Source organism: Notechis scutatus, chromosome 1, assembly GCF_049901735.1.
Source record: "Notechis scutatus isolate UNSWTSFEM ecotype Mainland chromosome 1, rNotScu1.2, whole genome shotgun sequence".
NCBI lineage: Eukaryota > Metazoa > Chordata > Lepidosauria > Squamata > Elapidae > Notechis > Notechis scutatus.
The window spans coordinates 162,046,245-162,066,339 of NC_142009.1; the positions used below are offsets into that span (position 1 = coordinate 162,046,245).

General features: G+C 39.7%; 1 protein-coding gene across 9 annotated transcripts in view; it reads right to left on the reverse strand.

Annotated features, from left to right (window-relative positions):
* Window positions 1-20,095, reverse strand: part of MLPH (melanophilin) — a 71,654-nt gene that overhangs the window by 49,231 nt on the left and 2,328 nt on the right. For 8 of the 9 annotated variants that reach the window (XM_087949294.1, XM_087949292.1, XM_087949291.1 and 5 more), the window contains 2 exons: window positions 13,016-13,149; window positions 1,427-1,648 (listed from right to left, as the gene is read on the reverse strand). In XM_087949294.1, coding sequence (XP_087805420.1) covers window positions 1,427-1,648; window positions 13,016-13,125 — 332 coding nt within the window. In that variant the 5' untranslated portion in view covers window positions 13,126-13,149. The remainder of the gene's footprint in view (window positions 1-1,426; window positions 1,649-13,015; window positions 13,150-20,095) is intronic. The other variant, XM_087949295.1, reaches the window with a different exon arrangement.

Here is a 20,095-nt window from a genome sequence, read left to right on the forward strand (position 1 = left end):
TCCCTCCCTCCTTCTTTCATTTGTGTCCTTGATCCCCGATCCCAGCAGCATTCACCGAAGGCTTCTTAACATATATCGGCGTATAACACGCATACATCATTTGCCCCCTATTTTCAGGGGGAAAAAGTGCGTGTTATACGCCGATAAATACGGTAATTTACTTTTAGATGAGTACATGGAGCTAAAACAAAAGAAAGAAAACGGTGTCTCAATTTACTGTTATCTTTGCAGGAATCACTATCTTTCAGCATAATTTATGGTATTTTTCAGATTATAAATGCTCCGAAGTATAGGATGCACCTAGCTTTTGGGGAGGAAAACAAGAAAAAAAAATCTGCCTTTGCCTCTGCCTCTGAGCAATTTGACTCCAGGCAGCAAACAGCAAACAGCCTGGTCAGCTTCAGCACAGCCTGATTAAGCACAAGTAGCTGATTGTCAGTTGGATCAGCCTCCTGACGATCAGCTGTTTTAGGCTGCAGGGATTGTCAAAGCCTATTGCCACCGCTGCTTGACCCATGCCTCCGCATCCCATTTTTGGCCTCCGCGCACCCTGTTTTTGGCCTCAGGGCACCTACCCATTCTGATCCCTGCCACCTGGAATGGGCCGAAAATGGGGCGTGCAGAGGCAGCAATAGGTGAACCCTGCAGCCTGAAACAGCTGATCATCTGGAGGCCGATCCAGCAGATAATCAGCTGCTTGTGCTCATCAGGTTGTGCTAAAGCTGACCAGACTGTTTGCTGCAAGGAGACAAATTGCTGGGAGGCAGAGGCCGAAGGGTGGGGGCTGGCAGGTGGGTGGGGCTTCAGCAACATTAGCTGTATAAGACGCACAGACATTTCCACCCACTTCAGAGGGGAGGGGTGCAGTGCGTCTTATACACCGAAAAATACGGTATTTACAAGGCTATTACAATAAATATCCAAGAAATAAACCTATGTGTTGTGTCTTCTGAATAATTATAGTTTTAGAGTCTCCTTCTTTTAATAATGGGAGAAGTCTCTCCCCTCCTCCCCCCAATCCATTCCTTCCTCTAATTTCTACTCTCATAGATGTCCACAGAGAAAAGGGATAACAAGTGATGAAACATACTTTGTAACAACATGACACAAATTTTATGTAGTTGCATTCAGCATTTTACCACAAGGATAAAAGGGTACGGTTTGTAATCCATCACCATAATTTTTTTCATAATTTTTCTCTCATCATAATTAGTTCTCAGTTCTAGGTATAGATATTACTAATAGGAGGTAAATTCAAATGAACAAAAACTAACTAAACGAAACAGTTTTCTTTGTAAGACTTGCTAAGTCATGAAAACTATGCTTCACGTGAGAAATTAACAAGTTTAAGAAAGTTACCGCTTAATGTCTAGTCAGAATTGTAATAAAGAAAGGAGATGACAAAACTCATGTCTAGCCTACTTACCTCACTAGGCGGCATGGATCACACATCCAACTTTGCTTCTTTTTGTTGTACTGGCTACAACCTTTGCATATGTACAAGTGACAGTGCAAGCACTGGTGTTTGCTGTTCAATAGAAACTTAAAGGGTTGCAGGCAATGGATACAAAATGTTTCGTTGAGGTGAGATTGATTGGACAATAGCTCCCGCTTAGTGCTTTCTTTTTCAATTTTGCATTTCAGATCCCTTTGGGGAAAAATAAATAAACACTGTCATCTGCTTATCACTCAGCACACACACTCACACTCACATACAGGCATGCATTTCTCAAATCTGCAAGCCTTCCAGAGTCTTCTAGTGTGAGTGGCCATAATAAATGAATCAGTAATAATAAAATTAATAATGTCAATATTGTATATTTAAGTAAATGGTATCAAAAAAGCTTCTGATATTTAATCAGATAAAAATATGAGAAGGTGAATTATTCATTCTTAATGGGGCACTTAAAATTTAAATTCCTTATATGAAACAGAGCAACAGTGGGCAGCTTTCTGCAACCTAGTTTAAATTTTGTTCATTTTTTCCCCTTAAACAGAGAGGATCATAATTTTCATAGATTGATAGGACCAGGATTTCCCAACCTCTGCATATGAAGGTATGGTGTACATATTGTATCTACTTCTGAAGGCTTTTAAGAAAAGAATTAAAACGTTGCCTCTCTTTTTCCTTGGGTCCTACTGAAAATCTATTTCATACCATCCCCTATTAAATTTACTTCCTCCCAAACTGCTTCATTTATTTATTTGCCAAATACTTTCTTTTATATTGATCTTCTGACTGAGCCCCTGCTCTATGCCCACTTCCTGTTGCCTTCTCTTTGTCTGGGGAGAGGGAAGGGGCAAATAGTAGAAACTATTAGTCCAACTAAAGGCTCCAGGAGAGCACAAGGGAGATGACACTGAGAACTCATGACTTCAAGGACCATCTCCAACCTACCATCCAAGCGCACTCCCTCCCTCTAACATTAGCATTTCTATGTTACGATTCAGGCACTTTTTCACGCTTCTCTACCTCGGCCTTTGACTGCCACATGACATAGCCTGCTCTGTTAGCTGTATCTTCATTTTCGCAAGGCTGAATAGGAAGGATGCAACAGCATTTACTGGAGCATGTCCATATACTTGGTAATGAAAAGAAACCATGAAACCATACTCAGCCAATATCCATTCTTTTTGTTTCACGCTTTTGCTGGGGAGGGGGGGAGATTAGATTGGAGAGAGATATCTGTTCTTTCCTAATCACAATTATAGAAAAATTATTTGAAATGATATGGATGGGAGGCCATAGTTATCAGCGTTGGAATCTGGTGCAAAAAAAGTCAATTTATCAACTTGGGGGAATGCTCTTAAAAAGCTCTAAAGTCTTCTATGATTCTGGATGAAACTGATCCAGGATGCATTTAAGGAAGATAATGGGATGGGATAATCTAGTACAGGGGTTTCAAATTGGCGGCCTGTGGGCCGGTCTATGCAGGCCATGCCCACCCCGGCAAAGGTAAAAAAAAGTCACGATACGTCATGTGACGCGATCGAGTTTGATACGATCAAGTTTGATACCTGTGATCTAAGACTTTCCTTATTTCTCTCTTCCAAAATACTAATACATGGATCCTGCTGGATCTCTAACTCTTTTTGATAGTACTGACTACAATGGGACAACTCAGCGTGGACAGCTTGGCAGGGCCAGCTTATCGCAGCCACCTTGCCACCACCAAGTTGCTGCAGGACAACTCACACAGCTAACTCACCACAGAGGCTCACTGTGGACAGCTGGAGGCAAAACTGGGCAAGAGACTGAGGGAGCAGAAGGGAAGAGCACAGAGAGGCAGCAGGGGTGGGGGGAAAAAAGGCTGGCCAATGCTCTGTCCATCACTCGCTCGCTTGCCCGGCTCTCCCTCCAGCTGCCCGCAGTGAGCTGTCAATGTGGAGTTGTCCTACGCCGATTTGGTGGCAGTGAGTTGGCAGAGGTGACTTGGTGATGGCAAGCTGGCTACAGCGAGCTGACTGCGCCGAGTTGTCTGATTGTAATCAGTACTATCAAAAACACTTAGTGATCTGTTGGCGGTGGCAAATGACGGCAGTGAGACAAGTTGTTCTAGACCCTACAATAACCTTTTGGAATGGCTTTGTCATTTGGAGTCACAACACAGGAATGCAGTGGTTTCCCTCCCACCTATGAGCCATTTTCAGAAGACAGAATCATCCTTTCTTGCCTTCATGTCAGTTGAACTTCTATATTCATGCTGTAACCTTTAAACAAAGCTACTGACTGAATCTGATTTCTTGGATACAGGGATTACATTACACTGTGTTATTGTTATTCTATGGTATCAACTGAATAAAGAGACTTCCCCTAAAAATATTCCACAGAATCCTACAACAACATAATTCATTCCAAGCACACACTCCACATTTCTTATAGCAAGAACACTCTAACATTTTTATATTGTTTCTCCAAATACTATACTCCTAATGACTTAATGGTTACATCTATCTAGGTTTTTTCTGTAAGAAAATGAGAATGGTTTGCTTCGGCTTTCTGCTTGTTTTTTTTTTTTAAGATAGTGTACAAACCTGGCATTTCCTAGTCATCTCCTAAGTTGTATCGAGGTTCAATTTAACTTTTTAAGGTTTGCAAAGGTTGGGCAGGTACCATCAAGCTGTGCATGTAAAGCTGAACTCTCAAAATCACATATATGTAATTCTGCATAGATTTTGAATTACTTTTAAGCTTTGGCTTCAGTACACTAAAAGGGAAAGGGAATCCGTGTATCTGCCATTCTTCAATGGAAGAAGAAGGGAGGGGAAGTTGGTACAAGTAATCCTTTTTGATATAACCTGAATATATCAAATCTTATATTGAATCTGTATAGCCTACACATGATATACAACTGGAGGATTGGAGCCAGATGTCCAGAAATTTGTCACCTCTTGAAGAGATAGCAAGCAGAGAAGGGACCATAAAAATTCCAGCTCCGGGACATCCGGTTTGAGCTTCTTCGGCGACAGACAGAAATCCGCGATTGCGCAGTTTCGGTCTGGGCTTGCCGCTGGAGCGCCCCGAGCCGGCTGGTTTCGGGGCTAAGCCACCCCGTAGAGGTGGTGAAGAGGGGGGGAGACTGTCAGCAGGGTTGAGGAGAGCCACATCTCTCCTCCTCAGCTGGCCATTACTCCCTCTCCTGAAGGCGGTTGCAGCAGTGGTCAGAAATGGCCACCTCAAAGAACTCGACCGGAAAAGAATGTGCAGGAGGAAGATAAGAAGTGAAAGTTTTGGCTGACCAGGTTAAATTGCAAAAGCAACAACTAAGGTACCCTGGAATTTAAACTTACAAAAAAATAACATCGTTCCCAAAGAAGAGTCTGAAGCAGCAAAGGAAAGTGAAAAGGGAAAGGTTTGGGTTTTTTTTTCTTCTCTCCCTTTCCTTATCCTGACAACTAAGAGACTTAAATAAGAAATCGGAAAAATCCACTTTGACATCAACAGGCAATTAAGCTGAAAATAAAACAAAATGTCAAAGGGATAATAAAGATTTCTGGACACTAAAAATTTTTTTATAAGCAGGAAAGGAGAGAAAAGGAATAAAAGGGCAGGATCTGGAAAGAGGGAGGAGACTGCCTGGAATTGAAAGGAATCTACAGTAAAACTTCAACAAGACTTCTAAAAGATACATTTTAACTGAAACTTTGTAACTAAACAGTAGAACCCCAGGAAAAGAAAGTGAAAAAAAAGCAAAAAGAAACAGCTTGTGTGTATTTGGATTACTTGGTGATCTTTGGATTCTTGGTTATTACATTTGAATGACTAAAATTAATCGGGTGGTTGTTTAAAAATGTATACAATGGCACTACTTTGGATGAATTGAAAATGGAACTTAAAAAGTATAAAGAAGATGCACAAGAAGGGAGGGGTTCTTTTGGCTTCGTTTTTCAATTCTTAGAAATTGAGATTTGGAACTATGAGAAACAACAAGAAACATCTGCAAAACAAGAAGACTGGAACAAAGAAGCCATCTTTAATGAACAAGTAATTCTATGTGGGGAAGAAAAAGGAAAGGGGGGAAAGAGAATGGAGAATTTAAGACTTAAAAAAACAACCAAAGAAAAGAAAAATAATTCAAAAAATAAGTATAATACTGGAAAGCAACAGAAGAGGGGAATACAGAAGAGAGAAATAGAGGTAGAGAGACAAGGGGGTAAAAAGGGGAGAGAAAATAAGAGAGGGAAGAAGGAAAGGAGAAGAAGTTACAAAGGACCGAAACAAGATATAGAGAAACAGCCTATTTAGAGATAATGAGTGAAAACTTAACTGAAAAAGGGATTCTGTAAAGGTACATAAGATTGTATTGTTATATTACCATGTTTCTCACAAAATAAGGCCGGGCCTTATTTTTTTTTGACCCCCGAAAAAACGGCTAGGCCGTCTTCTCGGGGGTGACTTAATTCCCCCCCCCCTTGCATCCTCAGGTGGGCAGGCAGCAACAGCTTGGATGTTGACCTCGACATTGGTGGGGCACTTCGTATCGGGACACCGTCACTGTTGCTTTCCCTTCTCCCTTGCTGCCGTGGCATTTAGAGCAACACCGCGGTGTTTGGCGCAGCCACGTGCGGCCAGCCAGGGCTCCTCCCTGCAACCGAAGCCCGGCGGAGACACTCGGCTTCAGGCGCTCCTGTCGCCGCCTTCCCTTTGCCTTTGAAGGTAAAGCCAATTATTTTAAAAACGACGCCCTACTACAACAAAGCCTCCCCTGCCCGAGAGGGCAGCCCAACCCCACGTGGGGAGGCGAATCTCCCAGGGCCGCAGTGCAGGATCGGCCCACCTCGGGAGAAGCGCCCAGCTGCCATCCCTGCCTGGCGCCGGGTAGAGTGCAAAGAGCTTCGCCTGGGGCGCCCAGCGCAGCTGACAGGTGGGCCCTCCTTCCCGGCAGCAGAGCTCTCACCAAGGCAGCGAGCACCTCCCCGCCGGACCCTCCGCTCATCCCGCCAGGGCCACTCCAGAGCCGTGCGGGCTGGGCAGAGCCAGGAAAGCGAGCCGTGGGTGCACACCCGCCTGCCAAGCAAAAGAGCCAGGCCAATCTGAGCTTGGCTTCCTTCCCAAGTCCCTCCAGCGCGAACCCGAAGGTGCCACCAGGAGAGGCTGCCTGAGGCAGTGATGGTGGCGGAAGGTCTCCCAATACGAAATGCCCCACCAACGCAGGCACCATATCTGGGTATGCAACAAAAGTACTTCCTAATGGCAAGCCCCCCCCCACCATTCCCCCCCAATTCACATGTTTAATATAGGCCTTAATTTGGGGGAGGGGCTTAATTTGATTTTATGCCAATAAAACATGCTGGGCCTTCCTATTGGTGGAGGCCATATTGTTGGAGAAACACGGTAGTAATAGAAATAACTTTAGAATATTGGAAACAATGTATGATTAAAATGAGGGATAAAATAGTTAGTGTAATTTAGTGAAATGTTTGTTAATAAAATAAATGAAATAAAATAAATGAGAAAATTGAATTAGGAAGGGACAGGAACATTTTAATTAGTTAATGCTTTATAAAATATAAGTGAAAAGGCGGGGGGGAATTAATCATGGTAAGCTTGTAACTGTTCCCATAGAAGTATGATATTTAATTGAATGTTAATGTTAAAGAAGTTAAGATTTTAATGAATATTAACATTAATGATAGAATTGAATTGGAATGGAATGTGTTTTAATTACATATATTTATAATCTTTTTTTAAAGAATATAGTGTGTATTTTAAGAATGTACCATGCAGAATCCGAATGGAAGTTATGTATTATATTGAATGTTAAAACTTTAAGGTATATATTGAAGCCTAAATAAGAGTTAAATAGATAAACTTAAAAGATACAAAAGTGTCATACTCCAATCAGTAACTATAGGAGAAACTTCGTTTAATGAGAAAAGATAATATGAAATTGAAACAGGACAGACAAAAAGTACAAATATAATGATTTGAATAGAGACGAGATAATTAAAATAAAATTGAGAAAATTAAAAGAGGGGAGAAGCTATGTAGAAAATGTAAAACAGTAATAAGATATGGAATAGAACATAAAAAATGAGCATGAAATTGAATTTGTGTCTGTATGAAGAAATGTAACCCGGGATTACGCTACTTTCAAAAAAGATGTTTTATTTGTATTTTTTTTTCTGTGAAAACTCAAATAAAATTTACAAAAAAAAAAAAAAAAAAATTCCAGCTCCAGAAAATACTCCCTGGGTTAATTTTCCCTGCTCCAATTTCCACCCAATTTCCACATGAGTGTTTCTCAATCTTGGCAATATTAAAATATGTGGATTTTAATTCCTGCTGGCTAGGGAATTCTGAGAGTTGAAGTCCAGGCTTCTTAAAATTGCTAAGAGTGAGAAACACTTAGACAGATGAAGCCACTGAAACAATCCCTCCACTTGGGTCTGATATTTACGTTTGCTTTTTAACTTGTTTGGTGCCAACTCTGTGGCTTAGCACATTAAAGATTGTGTGGGAACAAGAGACTGCATTTGGGTATTATTTGAAATTGTATTCATTATTTAGCTTAGTCATCTAGACTTGAGGAGAGAAAAAATTGGGTTCCCCATGGAATATGATTATTATCTACATCCTATACTAAAACCACAGATCTCAAAGTATGAATCAAACATCTTCTGAAGAAATCTGGTAAATCTGTCTTTTGTGACCTTTCCCTGTAAAACAAATACTTAAAAGTTCATAAACTTTACTGATGTCATCATTGCCCTATGCGATAAACTATCATCATCATCATCATCAATCATTGTCATCATCAACTTTGTCTTGTTTATTGAGATGGTGGGTGGCCAAGGGTTAAAAAAATACAGCGTCTTAGACTATATTAGCAGAAGTCAGATTCAAATTAGGGGCTTTCTCTTCATGGTTCTTAATTGCTGAATGAGAATATGCCTGAGTCACAAAATCTGGATTCTACTTAGACTCACTAAGAGTAATGTGGTTAGCTCTATTTCTTTCTTATAGTGGTTTAGGCATCTGTAGAGTATTTTCAGCATAAATCCAGAAGAATGGATTTGCACAGTGGCTGTCAGGCATGAAAGAGCAGGTCCACATGTGAAGGTTCAACTGATTTATTGTTAAAAGCCTATGTACAGTAATATACTCAACAAATAATCAGCATCTGCTTAGAGTTAGATAGGGGTCAACAGCACTTAAGCCAGGAGGGTGGCTTTAAATCTTCCTTTCCTGGCCTGTGCTGAAGTCAAAATCTTTGCCCTGTAAAGGAATATGGAATAGTAATCTCAGTTTGTAGGAACTAAAAGTATATTCCAATCAACATCTCACATAAATGAACACTTTTAAGATGGATTTTACCAGCACAGATCTGCCAGATTGTCTGATAGACTTCTGCTTGCTTTCAGCACAGCTAGAAATACACAACATCTTTTGTTTGTCTTTGAGGTGATGATTAAGAAATGTAGTATTTGTACTGTAGGACAGGTCCTTGATGGCTTATTTCCAGGTGGGTAGGACTGGAAAATATAACCGGAAAATTTTCCTATAGATATTAATGTTGCTCCTGTGGTATATTAACTAGCAACAGTGCACTCTGTTTGCTTTTTCTGTTTTTGCAAATGTCTGGAAGTATGACCAAATAAATAAGTAAATACATTGTGTACACAGACAAAAAAGGAGATTAACTTAGGGGCTCAACAAGGCAACTATAGAAGTTAAGCATTTATACATATGAAAAGTATCAATGCCTAAATAAGTGGTATTTTGAAACTCTGTTTTGACCATGGATATCAGCACAATAAAGTAATCCTAGGTTTGTACAGAACATTTGTTTACATAATGAGTAGCCTTGGAGAGTAAGTATGCAAGAGTTACTTGTGAATAATTTCATAAATGCTGAATTTTAATTTGATTACCAGTTTGTTTTTAAAATGTAAGTTTTCCATGTAGTAAGATAACATCTATCAAATCATTTGCACCTACTTTTTACAGCATAGAAGAACCTAATGAAAAAAGGAGGCTCTGCTATGAGGAGGTTATTCAGTTTTATTATAGTATAGAAAATAACTTATTTGAGTAACTCAAAAAAGCTCCTATTATCTATCTACTCATGAAACCCAGTTCATTTCATCCTACTGATTTAAGTGGCTCCATAATTAGACGGAAAAGACCTTCTGCATCTTAAGTAAACGGTTTGGGAACCACTACATTTGTTTATTCATTACATCTACCCAATTCTGGTAGATCAGGGCATGAATGGAGGGGTCTGGTTTAAAAGCTGCAAGAAAATCTTGCTTCTATGTAGGGGAATCTGGCACTTCACACCTTACATTTCATCACTATTTCGGCCTCATTTTATCAAGCTTATAGCTACAATTAGGATGGAAAAAGTACATGGCCTAGGATCTGGTCAACTGAAGGACCGCCTGCAGATAACAATCTAACCAGCCAATTTGATCCTGCAAAGTTGGCATCCTATGTCATCTATTGGGGCCTTGAAAGCACACCTTCTCTGTAAACAGCACTTACCCTGTGAGAGATTTCCCCCTGAGATTTGGATAGCTCCTCACTTTGCTGCCTTTGGCAAGGATAAGGGAGACCCCTAGCTTCAACCCATTAGCCATCTTTTAATCTTTTACTGCTTTTATTGTAATTTTTTGTTTGATTGTTGCGAGATGGCATACAAGTTTAATAAATTATTATTACTCAATAGTCTCTTGATATTTCAGCACAATTGAGAACTGTTCTCAAATTCAGATTAAGTTAAATTAAGGTTAAGGCAACTAAGTACATCTTGTCTAATGAAGAGATGACATGATTAACTATCTTCAAGTACATGAGGGTCTGTCACAGAGATGACGGGGTTGACTTATTCTCCAAAGCACTGAGGGCAGGAGAAGAAGCAAAGGGTAGAAGCTCATCAGAGGGAATTCAAACCTGGATATAAGAAGACATTTCCTGACAGGAATTAGCCAACTTTATTTTTATTTTATTTTATTTTGTCAAGCCATTATAAGATAGCAGGTATAAGTATAAACATAGTTATGAATACATGAAATGGATACATATAAGAAAAAGAAAAAGAAAAAAATAGGACAGGGACGGTAGGCACGTTGGTGCGCTTATGCAGGCCCCCTTGTCTCCCAGAGTTGTATGTGCTCCATTACTGGAAGTTTTCAAGAAAAGACTGTACAACCATTTGTCTGGGATGGTATAAGATCTCCTATCTTGAGCAGAGGTTGGACTAAAAGACTTCCAAGGTTCCTGAAATCTAGTCTATTTTCTGACACAGCTGAAGTGATACTTATTTCCTAAAACAGCGGGTCCCAACCTTTGTGACTTGGCGGCCTGGCTGGGGAGGAGAGGAAAACTGGGCTGTATGAGCGGCAGGCCGGCGCATACGCACGCAGCTCCACTCACACAAGATAGAAGAGAAGCCTTTGGAGTGCAGTCTCAATTGCTCCAGGTTTCTTCCTGGCAAAAGTTTTTGCAAAAGACGGAAGGCCTGAAGCAGTGAGAGATCATTCCCCCAAAGCCTTTCGTCTGTTTGCAACAGCTTTTGATGTGGAGAAGTCTTTGGGGCTGTGGCTTCGTGCTCCTTCAGACTCACCAAGGCTGCCTGACATTCCAAAAGCAGACTGGGTGTTCTGCGTAGGCAGCCTCAGTGAGTCAGCAAAGCTGAGCAGGATATGCTCGTCACACTCAGCCTCTGCTCTCACCACTCCGCTTTTGAAGCATTGGGAGCAGGCGACTTGGCGGCCCAGCTGGGGTGGAGGGGAACCAGGCTGCGAAAGTGGCAGGCTGGCACACATGCACACCTCTACTCACACAAAAGAGAAGCCTTTGGGATGCCGCTTGCACAAGTGGGGCTGCGTCGACGCTTGTGCGGGCGGGACTGCAAGTGTGGCCGCTTGTGCGAGTAAGGCTGCGAGTGCTAGCACCCACCACTCATGTGATTGGGGCTGCATGTGCGCCAGCCGCTACTCACGCAGCCCAGTTGTGAATAGGCCATGGCCTGGCAGTGGGCCACGGCCTACAAATTGGGGACCCCTGTCCTAAAACCTAATCATTTCGGTGAGACTGTTGAAAACAATATCTTTTCTCAAAAGAGTCATCATTACCAGAGTTTGTTTTTAGTAGCAAGGCAGACCCTGTGAGCAGGAGCCATGCCAAGACATTTGGCCAACAGATAAAAGGATTCTTATTTCAGCAGACTTGACTTATTTTAATTTTGTACTCTACATGTTGCACTGGCATTAACTCTTGGATCTTTAATACTAAACTATGACATTATTGTGGTTATGATTTTATTGCATATGTTTATTCTATACAGTGGAGCTATTTTGATGGCTCTGGTACGTGAAACAAAAAAATAAAAATAAATAAATAAATAAATAAATAAATAAATAAATAAATAAATAAATAAATAAATAAATGGGCTGCATTCTATATAGCACCTAGGGTCTATAATTCAGGTTGCTGCTTTTCTCAAAAAAAAAAAAAAAAAAAAAGGTGAGGAAGAACACAAGCCCATCTTAAAGGTGGAAGTCAGTGGGCAGTAGAAGCCAAAGGGGAAGCTTTCCAGGGGCCCAAAGAGGTCTAGATAGCTAGAATAATCCATCTGTTTTTTGAGAAAGGCCTATGAGGCCAGGTACAAGAATCCATTCTGAATTATTCTGCCATATGAACATACAAAGTCCAAATTGCCTCTGGGGAGATTTAGAATGATTAGACGATAATGATTCCCTCATTTATTTTGGCCAAAATGTTCCTCTTCCTGAACCACTCAAGAGTACAGTCTGCTCACCATGGACATAGGAAAATATTTATTTTTTCTGATTATGGATACTGTAGAGTTATTAATATAAATGTATACTTTACGGAGCCTCCCATTTTGATGAATCACTTACAGACTCTTCCCACAAAATAAATAAAACCTTTAACAAGGCTGAATGGGGCTTTCCTGTTTTCTTAATATTCGCCCCTCTTATTTCCCATACTGACGTTAGCTTTTCAAGACAAAACTCAGCACTGAAAAGCATATATTTTGTTGTATGGCAATGTGTCCTGTCTAGTCAAAGCCTCTGTCAAACCTAACAAAGCTTTTACACATCAAACCTTACTATAAGTCATTCAATTTTTTCCCTACTCTCCCTCATGGGTTCAGAAACAAAGCAATGGCTGCTACAGATTTTTCCAACATTCAAAGGTGTTGAGTATCATACTTCGCTAAAAGTTCTTATCAACTTTTCAATGGGAAATATTTCCAATTTCCAACAAATATATTTATATATATATATATATAAATAAATAGAGAGAGAGAGAGAGAGAGAGAGAGAGAGAGAGAGAGAGAGAGAGAGAGAGGCTTATTAAATGAGCAACTTTATAAATATGAATAAATAATTTGTGATGGTATAATTTGGATTATATTCCATAATATTATTTTAATATGGTTCAATATAAATAAAAAACAGCTTGAAAGCAATGCATATTAAAATGCAATTTGCATTTTCATTTGACAAGTCACCAAGCATTTCTATGGTTTTAAATACTCACACTAAACGCTCTTCTTCTTTTTTGCGAAGATCCAAGTCCCGCTGAACTACTTCCCAAACATGTTTGGCCTCTTCATCTGTTAACCTGGAAAGGTCGAGCTTCTTTCCCATTTTTAGAAAGTAAAACCCCTAAAACTGAAATAAAAGTAAGATAAATGTAATCAAATTGGACATGCCTACAATTTATTTTGAGATATTTGGGTTTTTTCCAAGGCACATTTAGTGTCAGCTCTAATTGGTTCAGCTTGGCGCCTCACAGGCATCCTGCCATCTAAGGCTAGAAGGGAGGGAGGAGGATGGAAGAGCAATAAAGTTGTGTGTGTATATGATGGGAAATTGGGAAGGGGGAATGACAGGTGATAAAGACCAAAGCATCCAGATCCAGTTTGTACCAGCATCCCAAGGCCGTGTACCTTGAGAAAATATGTGGATTACCCCCAAACGTCTCAGCATTTTCAAAACATGCAACCAACACCTTCAGTAAAAGAACCCTTTGCTTTAATCGAATGGAGTCAAGGGTCTGTCTTTCCTAAGGGATCAGATTGGGGCAGGTCTGACATTTAGTTTTTGTTTAAAACTGTTTAGATTTACAGGAAGTGTTCATTCTATAAAGGTAAATATAGTGCTTTCTCTGAATAATGTAGAAACTAGTTTCTACTTAGGATGAGTTAAAGAGAGAACTATCTTCTTTTAGAGCTGCCAAAATCTATGTATGAATAATCACTTGTAGTAAAAATGGATGGACAAATGGAAAAAGACTGAAAATGTTTATTCCAGCAATATATAGAATCTGTCCTTCCAAAAAGAAGTTGGTGACATTTTCCAAAAATAAATTTTAGTTGTCACTGGGCATTTAAATAAGCTTTGCCATAATTTTGTCTGTAATATAATTCAGTTAATCAGAAATAACTGGCAGGACTACAAAGGTAAAGCAAAGGGAATGAAGAAAAAAGATGTATATTCCAGGGAACTGTGGATGGAGAAGGTAATCTCCTGAATAGCTACTTTTTTAAAGGTGTATATATAATAAGAGCTGCCATTTGCCTGCTCTGAGTGGCTACTTCTAGCAGAGCAAGCAGACACTATGGAAGAAATATAAGGAAGCCAATTTCTAGGGAACAAATTCACTCAGCAAATGGAGAGCTAACAGGATTTTGACAATAAAATTCAGCATGGAAACTCAAGTATGAGATATCTAAGAAATTTCCATTTAAGGTAACAGCACAAAAGACAGAAGAGAAAATAACTGGAGGACACTGTGCAGATATGAGGTACAAAACCTGTGGAACATTTTTTCTTCTTATCTTGAAAGAATGAAGTATGCATATTCAGTAAATATAAACACATTATAGTATTCAAAAAATTGAATATAGTAAATATACCTGAGCTATAAATGAGGATAGAAGCCTTTAAGATTGTGATACAAATAGTCCTCAACTTATAACAATTCATTTAGTGACAATTCCAAGTTACAACAGCACTGAAAAAAGTAAATTACGACTATTTTCCATATTTACGACCGTTGCAGCAACCCGTGACCATGCGACCAAAATTCAGATACTTGGCAAATGACTCATATTTATGACGTTTGCAGTATCCCAGGTTTATGTGATCACCTTTTGTGATCTTCTGATAAACAAAGTCAATGGGGAAGCCAGATTCACTTAACAATCATGTTACTAACAACTGCAGTGATTCACTTAACGACTGTTAAGAAAGGTCGTAAATTAACAAATGTCTTAGCTAGCAAGAGAAATTTTGGGCTCAATTGTGGTCGTAAGTCAAGAACTACCTGTGTATGAGGTGACAAAAAAGAGCAAAACAGACGTATGGTCTCAATAAATAAGAATGAGAAACAGATTCAGAAGAAGGTTTACCAACTGGAACTCAAGGAAAGCTTTTAGTTAAAGAAGAAACAAGGGGAATAACTAGAGCCCTACTGAATGTGAAATAAGATGAGTTGGTGTTACATTCCAGAGTTGGGGCGACAAAAATTTTGATGGTCAGTAACAGAATAACAGAGTTGGAAGGGACCTTGGAGGTCTTCTAGTCCAACCCCCTGCTTAGGCAGGAAATCCTACACCACCTCAGACAAATGGTTATCCAAACTCTTCTTAAAAACTTCCAGTGTTGGAACATTCACAACCTCTGGAGGTAAGTTGTTCCACTGATTAATTGTTCTGTCAGGAAATTTCTCCTTAGTTATAGGTTGCTTCTCTCCTTGATTAATTTCTACCCATTGCTTCTTGTCCTACCCTCAGATGCTTTGAAGAATAGCTTGACTCCCTCTTCTTTGTGGTAGCCCTTGAGATATTGGAACACTGCTATCATGTCTCCCCTAGTCCTTCTTTTCATTAAACTAGACACACCCAATTCCAGCAACTGTTCTTTATATGTTGCATTCTTTCTAGAGAAGGACTGTCAAACTTGAGGCATCACGTGCTGGCCATGCACATGCCCAGTTTAATGAAGGGGGAAAAAGTCATAATACGTCACGTGACGCTGCTGTGACGCCGTGAGTTTGACAACCCTGTTCTAGAGTCTCAAACATCTTTTTTACATCATGGTGACCAAAACTGGATGCAGTATTCCAAGTGTGGCCTTACCAAGTATTAACACTTCACGTGATCTTGATTCTATCCCTGTGTTTATGCAGCCTAGAATTGTGTTGGCTTTTTTGGCAGCTGCAGCACACTGTTGGCTCATATTTAAATGATTGTCCACTAGGACTTCGAAATCCTTCTCACAGTTACTACTATTGAGCGAGGTACCACATATACTGTACCTGTGCATTTTTTTTCCTGCCTAAACGTACAACCTTACTTTTTCATCATTACATTTCATTTTGTTAGATAGCTCCCAATGTTCAAGTCTGTCAAGATCCTTTTGTATCTTAAGCCCATCTTCTGGAGTGTTGGCTATTTCTTCTGTATCTTAAGCCCATCTTCTGGAGTGTTGGCTATTTCTTCTGTATCTTAAGCCCATCTTCTGGAGTGTTGGCTATTTCTTCTGTATCTTAAGCCCCATCTTCTGGAGTGTTGGCTATTTCTTCTGTATCTTAAGCCCATCTTCTGGAGTGTTGGCTATTTCTTCTGTATCTTAAGCCCATCTTCTGAGTTATGTTGGCTATTTCTTCTGTATCTTAAGCCCATCTTCTGGAGTGTTGGCTATTTCTTCTGTATCTTAAGCCTATCTTCTGGAGTGTTGGCTATTCCTGCCAGCTTGGTGTCACTGGAAGATTTGATGAGTTCCCCATCTATCCCCTTGTCCAAATCATTGATGAAAATGTTGAAGAGTACTGGGCCTAAAACAGAGCCTCGTGGAAACCCACTCCATATTTCCCTCCATGTGGATGCAGTTCCATTGAGGACTACATGTTGAGTGTGGTTGGTTAACCAGTTACAAATCCATCTGGTGGTGATGCTGTCTATACCACATTTTCTATCTTATCAAGTAGTAGGTTATGGTCTACTTTATCATAGGCAGGGAGAATGTTGCAGTGTCTCTGCAGTTAGTCATAAGGGTGAATGACTGCCATGGTGCTGCAACATTTGTAACTTTGGGACTATGTCGTAAGTACTTTTGGGGATGTCGTAACTTTAAACCATTGCTAAGTGAGTTGTTGTAACTTGAGGACCAACTGTACTAGGAGAAAAGTCTGTCTAAACAATTGTATCTATTTATTTATATTTGATTTGGAGACCATATCTATGAAATAATTGTTGCCACTCATGTATTCCTCCCATATTAATACGGAGCTGCCCCTACACAAATGTGACATTCTGCTTGAATGAGCAAATATTGCCACATGAAATTTGATTTTTAGATTTGCAGATCAATTTACCTGTTTACTTGGATATGATTAGGAACACAGCTATTTGCTTAATTGATCAACAGGAAGCCAGATATTGCTGGAAGTTCCGTGTGGTATGTTTTTGCTCATTAGACAGCATATAATAAAGAGCATAATGGATCTTCTGATGACATATTACACATGGCTGGCGAGTAACTTAAAATTGAATGTTTGCATCTCAACTCCCAACAGCCATATTTAGATATGAAGAGAGAAATATATCAAACCAATCTTTTATGCTTCTTCAATTTCTGCCATTTATTAAGTACACTCTCTGCTTAACCAGGCCCAATAAAGCAATGATGTTTTAAAAACCTTATTGTTTTAGGTCAGATTATATTAAATAATGGAACCATAAAAGTCCCAGAAATGAAGGAGAAAGATGGCCACTGACCAAAAAGTTTATCTCAATGATTTTACTAGCCTCCAGCAAATGCTTCTCATCTATGCAGGCCCTTTAAATCATTAAAGTTTGTGTGTTTCCATTATATTTTCATTTTTAATGTTCTATTATATGTGTATTCATTGGTGATCCAGATTTTGGATAGTGCAAATATTCTTTTTATGGTGTGTCCTGTACATACACAACTTATTACAACCAGGATAAGGTATCATTCCAGTTTAGTACAAATTTTCTCTTGCTAAGTGAGATATTTGTTAAGTGATTTTTGCCTCGTTTTATGATTTTCCTTGCCATAGTTGTTAAGTGAATCAATTGTTAAGTTAGTAACATGGTTGTTCAGTGAATCTGGCTTCCCCATTGACTATGCTTGTCAGAAGGTCACAAAAGGTGATCACATGACCCCGGGACACTACAACCATCATACACAAGCCAGTTGCCAAGCATCTGAATTTTGATCAAGTGACTCTGGGGATGACATAATGGTTGTAAGTGTAGAAAATGGTCGTAAGTCACTTTTTTCAGTGCCATTGTACCAGAGGTGGTATTCAGCAGGTTCTGACCAGTTCTGGAGAACCAGTAGCAGAAATTTTAAGGAGTTTGAAGAACCGGCAAATACCACCTCTGACTGGAGATTTTGCAGTATCCTTCCCCTGCCACGCCCACAGAACCGGTAGTAAAAAAAATTGAATCCCATCACTGCATTGTACCTTCAAACAGTCACTAAATGAACTGTAATTTCTTTTGCCAAAGTCTTCATAATATATCTAAAACAATAGCAAGGGTATTCCCCACAAAAGGGGGCTCCTGTCACAAAGTCTTCAAACAAAAAATGGCTAAATCAGGGATCTTCAAACCTGACAGCTGTAAGACTTGTCGACTTCGACTCCCAGAATTCCTCCTCCAGTCATGTTAGTTCAAATTTGCCAAGGCTGAAGACCTTTGGGCTAAATAAACATCATACTATGACTGCACATTTTATTGAATTCTCTCCTAAAGTAACTGAATTAAGATACGTTAATAAAAAGTTTTGAGGTGAGAGCTCAGAAGAAACACCTCCCCCCCAATTAATAGATCTTTCATAGAAGTTGAGAACAGGTGGTTCTCAACTTACGACCAGACACTTAGCTATCATTTGAAGTTGCAACACATATATCCAGAGGGTATTAAAAACCCAAATTTACAATTCCAATGGTTACCCCACCACAGTCACATGATCGCACTTTGGACATTCAGCAACCAACCTGCAGTTATGTCTGTTTCTACCATCATACATAGTTAACTGCTGCAGTTTATGATGGTTTTGCAAAAAACTGGCATTTCTGTTTTTCAGGAAAACTAGCCCACAGCTTAACAACTGCCACAAAAAGGTCCTAAAATTAGGTTAGTCATGTGATGGCACTGATTGGTAGACTCCAGTACAGTTGCAACTTGAGCACTACCTGTACAAAGTTAATGCCATTTTTTTCTGAATAAAACTAAATAGAAAATGCAGCCATTTGCCATTGCCCAATGCTGAAGATCAAAATGATCAGTCCAAAGTGAATCAGGCAAACTCCAAAGCTCTCAGTCAGTTTCTCAGTCAGCATTACATCAATACATTCTCACAGCAAAGGTTTGGTCTAGTGGTTAAGGCACCACTAGAGATTATGAGTTCAAGTCCGCCCCCTTAGGTATGAAAACTAGCTGGATAACTTGGGGCCAGTCATTCTCTCAGCCCAAGCCACCTCACAGGGTTGTTGTTGGAAGGAAAACAGGAAAAGGAAGTTGTGTTGGGTATGTTCACCACCTTGAATTATGTGTAAAAGTAGTAAGGAAGGATACAAACAAACAACTCTAATGACTTGTAATACCATTGTCCTCAGACAATATACTATATATACAGACCGCCTTCGGTCTGATCTAAGTATGGTATATAAAATCACACATTGCAATGACTTACTGTCAATGAATACTTCAGCTTCAACCATAACAATACAAGAGCACACAACAGATACAAACTCAAGGTTAATTGCACCAAACTTGATTGCAGGAAATACGACTTCAGCAACAGAGTGGTCAATGTCTGGAATACTCTACCTGACTCTGTGGTTTCTTCCCCAAACCCCTAAAACTTAAACCTTAGACTGTCTACTGTTGACCTCACCCCTTTCCTAAAAGGTCTGTAGGGGGAGTGCATAAGTGCACCAACGTGCCTACCGTCCCTGTCCTATTGTTTCTTTTATTTTTCTTATATGTACCCATTTCATGTATTCATAACTATGTATATACTTATACCTATTATCTTGTAAGCGATTGACAAATCAAAATAAATAAAAAAATAAAATAAATATATCAGGAGTTTGCTCCTAATTAGATGAGCATTTCTGGACCCTAACATTTTAGTGTGGAGTAACTAAATAGCAATTATTTGCCATAGAACAGAACTTTCCCCAAAGGAGGAAACCTCATTTAATATATTGCAGATTTCCCTTTGCATCTTTTAACACCTGTCAGATTCCAAATGTCCCACAATGATATTCTACTTGCCAGAAGGGATTTAACATTTTGGTCTTGTTTGAAGTGTATGTGGAGGTGGGGGGAGATTTAGAAGGAATTTTTAGGGAAAACTAGGAATCTCAAGCCCTGACAACAAAGCAGTACAGTGTCTAAACCCTTGTCCCCTAGGGCAGGCAAAAACTGGTGGCCCACGGGCCAGATGCGTCACATGCAAGCCATGCACCCCAGATCAGGGGTGGGATTCAACCGGTGTTACTACCGGTTTGGTGTAATGTTTTGCGGGCGCATGTGCTGCGCGCACGTGTAAAAAAAAATTAAGCTGTGCCATC